We start from the raw sequence: 3,209 nt of genomic DNA, 5'->3' as shown, positions 1-3,209 counted from the left end.
TTACAAAAAATGAATCAAAATAATTTATTAAAGACTTCTCGAGCCCAAATTTATTTCACAGTTTGTAGGGTCAAGTTTAGAATGGTTGGACAGTACAATTTTATGAGCACTAAAACGATACATTAATAAATATTAAATTAATTATTCTATTTTGTTTAGTTTTATTTCTTAATTTAATGTTTTTATTTTAATTATTTATCTCTATAACATAGAAAACATATATTAACAAAATACCAAATCAAATTATTTTATTTTATTTATCATTTCATTATAAAATAGTAGTAATTTAATTATTAATATTTAAAAGTTATACTATTATGTAAACATAAATACTAATAATATAATTGTTTTTTTTTACACTTTCGGTTCTTCCCGGCATGAATGTTATGTTTCTGAAAACAAACATAGCATTAATTTACTCACATATTTCTATGAGGAAAACTTTCGAAATTCCGTCAAGTTATAATTGATTAAATGACGAATCATAAATTATTTTTTGTTGCCCTCTTAAAAAGATCGGAAATAGTTTTGAATACTCCTTTAATGTGGACACCCAAAACGAGATAGAAGAAGAGACGAAGAATGAGTCATAAATAGGATTGGTAAAATGATGGGACGAGAGAAAAAAGTCGTTAATATAGAGTGTCTGCTATGTTTGAATATCCAAAAAACAAATTATTTAACTTTTTTTTTTTTTGTAAAACTTAAGGTGCGCTTAAAATGAGTATGCAATTGGACAGAAAAAATACACTTTGCATAGAGGAAAGCGGAGATATGAGAATTGCGTTTGGAGAATTGCGTTTTGAGAACAGAGGTAGAACTTTTTGCCATAAGTTTTTGTTATTGTTGATAACAGTTTAACAGAAGTGGATTTGGAACAGAAGCCCGATATGAGATGCGGCGGATAGGTGCATATACATATAATTTGCACCAATATACATATATAATCCAGAGAGGCTAAGCCTTAATTATATATATAAGAGTGTTTATGAATGGACTAACTAGGTTTTACACAGTAAGGGAATCCTTAATCATAGGTATTAGGCAGAGGAAAATAAGGGGTGGAATTGGAAGGGGAAGTGGTAGAAGTCCTAATAGAACCAGACATAGCAACAGGGAACCCTATCCCTGGTGCGTTAACACCGACAAGTGGCCTAATATTGTTAGCAGAAGCGCGTTCCAGCGACTGAACCTGCGTTTTCAGAAACTTGACGTAGTGAATGGCCTCATCCAACATCGACGCGGTGTCCATCTTGGTCCCTCCAGGGACCAGTCTCTGCAGGATCCTTATCCTCTCGCTGATCCTCTCCCTGCGGTGCCGCGCTGCCACACTCTGAGGGTCCTTCGAAATCTTCACGTTCCTCCGCTTCGGCGCCTTCACCGACTCCGGGTCTATGTGTATCGGCTGCATCGCCGCCATCCTGAATATCATCTCCCTCATCGCCGCCATCGAGTTCCGCTTCTCACCGTAAGGGTTTACAGTTGCAGTTGCAGTTGCACCCTCGGTTGGGGTTTGTTGAAGCATTATTGGGGTAGGGTTGTTGTTGGTGGTGTCGGAGAAAGAGAGTGTAGCGGAGGATGTGGTTGATGGTGTTAAGTGCGTGAATGAGTAAGAGGACCAAGGTAAGGGGCTGGGAGGGTTATTGTCTAGTAAATCTGCTAGTGGCATGGTGCTTCCACTGCGTATATTGTTGTTGTTACTGTAGAAGTCTTGTTGGGGATGAAAAGCGTCGATGGTGTTGGTGTCACCATAGGGTTCAGAGAATTGAGGGAGGTGTTGCATCATCATGGTCATGATGTCCATCTGCTGCTGCTGCTGCTCCTCCTCCGGCTTTAACTGCTCCACAGTGTCCATTAATGGGTTGGTTTCACCTTGCTGAAGGAAAAGGTGAGAAGTGAAAATGGTGAGAGTGAGGGGGAAAGGAAAAAAGATGGACAAGTATTTAAAGGGTAACTGAAAAAACTGAGAAAATTAGCAGAAGGGTACAGAGGGATGGGGAAGAAAAAGAAGAATATATATATTTAGCAGTGGAATTGGGAGTTGAGTTTCTCTCAGAATTTGCAGTGTGAGAAGAGTTTGTTAGAGTGGTGAGAAAGAAGGGGCAATAGTGAAAAAATAAATAAAACCAATAAAATAGTGATATTGGGAACAGACTACAGAAAATGATCAACACCTGGGAACCGGTGACTCTCTCTACATGTTTATGCCTCTCATATATATAAAGCTTCAGAAATAACATGTTATAATATTTTCTTTAAACTATTACTGAACATACTCCAAGCTGTGTGAATCGTTAAGGTCAAGGAATTACGGAAATGTTTTGTGAACACTCTGCTAACAAAACACAGATTATTTAAATTTTAATAAATAATAAACATATATGAAAAAAAAAGTATGTTAAAGAGCATATTAATGCTCTCATTAAACAAAAGGAAATATCTGAAAAATACCAAGAAATATTTGAAATTTGTATTAGTATGTTCAACCAATTTAACAAAACCAAATTAGAGGAATAAGTACGTTAAATAATCAAGAAACAGGGGAATTCAACATACAATTGTTATTTAATTATTTAAGAGAATATGATATTCATACATCAGTTTCTTATAATTAATACAAACACTCAAAGTCTTTGTTAATAAGCCAGTCTTATTATTCAAGTGAATATAATTAGTATTTTAGAAAAATATATACTTAATGTTTTATTATTTAATATATATATATATATATATATATATATATATATATATATATATATATAAATAAGGGAAACGTGGGAAGATATATTCTATTATTTCCTTTGTTAATGCGTTTATACTATAAATTGAAATTGTTGTAGTAAAATAATTTACATTTATTATTTTTTAAAATTTATAATTATAGATTCACTAAATAATGGAAAGAGAAATTTTTTATCTTTTATTATGTATCATATTCCTTAGGCTCAACTCTAAGCATTACCCCTCCAAAAAATAACCATGCTTTATAAAAAGGGAAAAAAAATTCAAAGCTTTGTTTAAGAAAAATAATAACAGAGAATATTACTTAGACATAATGATACCTACTTGTCCAATATTTATCGAAGATTTATTGCTTATTGGGTTAGATTGAATAAATTATTTTTAATAATAATTTTGCATTAATATTTATTAGCGTAAACATAGGCACTATCACGTCTGTGTGTACGCATTTGTTGAATATGCATGAT

The 3,209-nt window shown here is 33.2% G+C and overlaps 1 protein-coding gene across 1 annotated transcript; it reads right to left on the bottom strand.

Annotated features, from left to right (window-relative positions):
• Window positions 1-832: 832 nt before the first annotated feature.
• Window positions 833-2,234, bottom strand: LOC114164638 (transcription factor HEC2-like). The gene has a single exon (XM_028049376.1). It carries the CDS (start codon window positions 1,853-1,855, stop codon window positions 1,028-1,030), a length of 828 nt encoding a protein of 275 aa, XP_027905177.1. The 5' UTR covers window positions 1,856-2,234; the 3' UTR covers window positions 833-1,027.
• Window positions 2,235-3,209: the final 975 nt, after the last annotated feature.

The sequence above is a fragment of the Vigna unguiculata genome, chromosome 9 (genome assembly GCF_004118075.2).
Source record: "Vigna unguiculata cultivar IT97K-499-35 chromosome 9, ASM411807v1, whole genome shotgun sequence".
Classification (NCBI taxonomy): Eukaryota; Viridiplantae; Streptophyta; class Magnoliopsida; order Fabales; family Fabaceae; genus Vigna; species Vigna unguiculata.
This window is presented reverse-complemented; position numbering and strand designations above follow the sequence as displayed.

Coding starts and splice junctions, on each gene's coding strand:
- LOC114164638 (XM_028049376.1), bottom strand. CDS start 1,855: ATGGACACTGTGGAGCAGTTAAAGCCGGAGGAGGAGCAGCAGCAGCAG.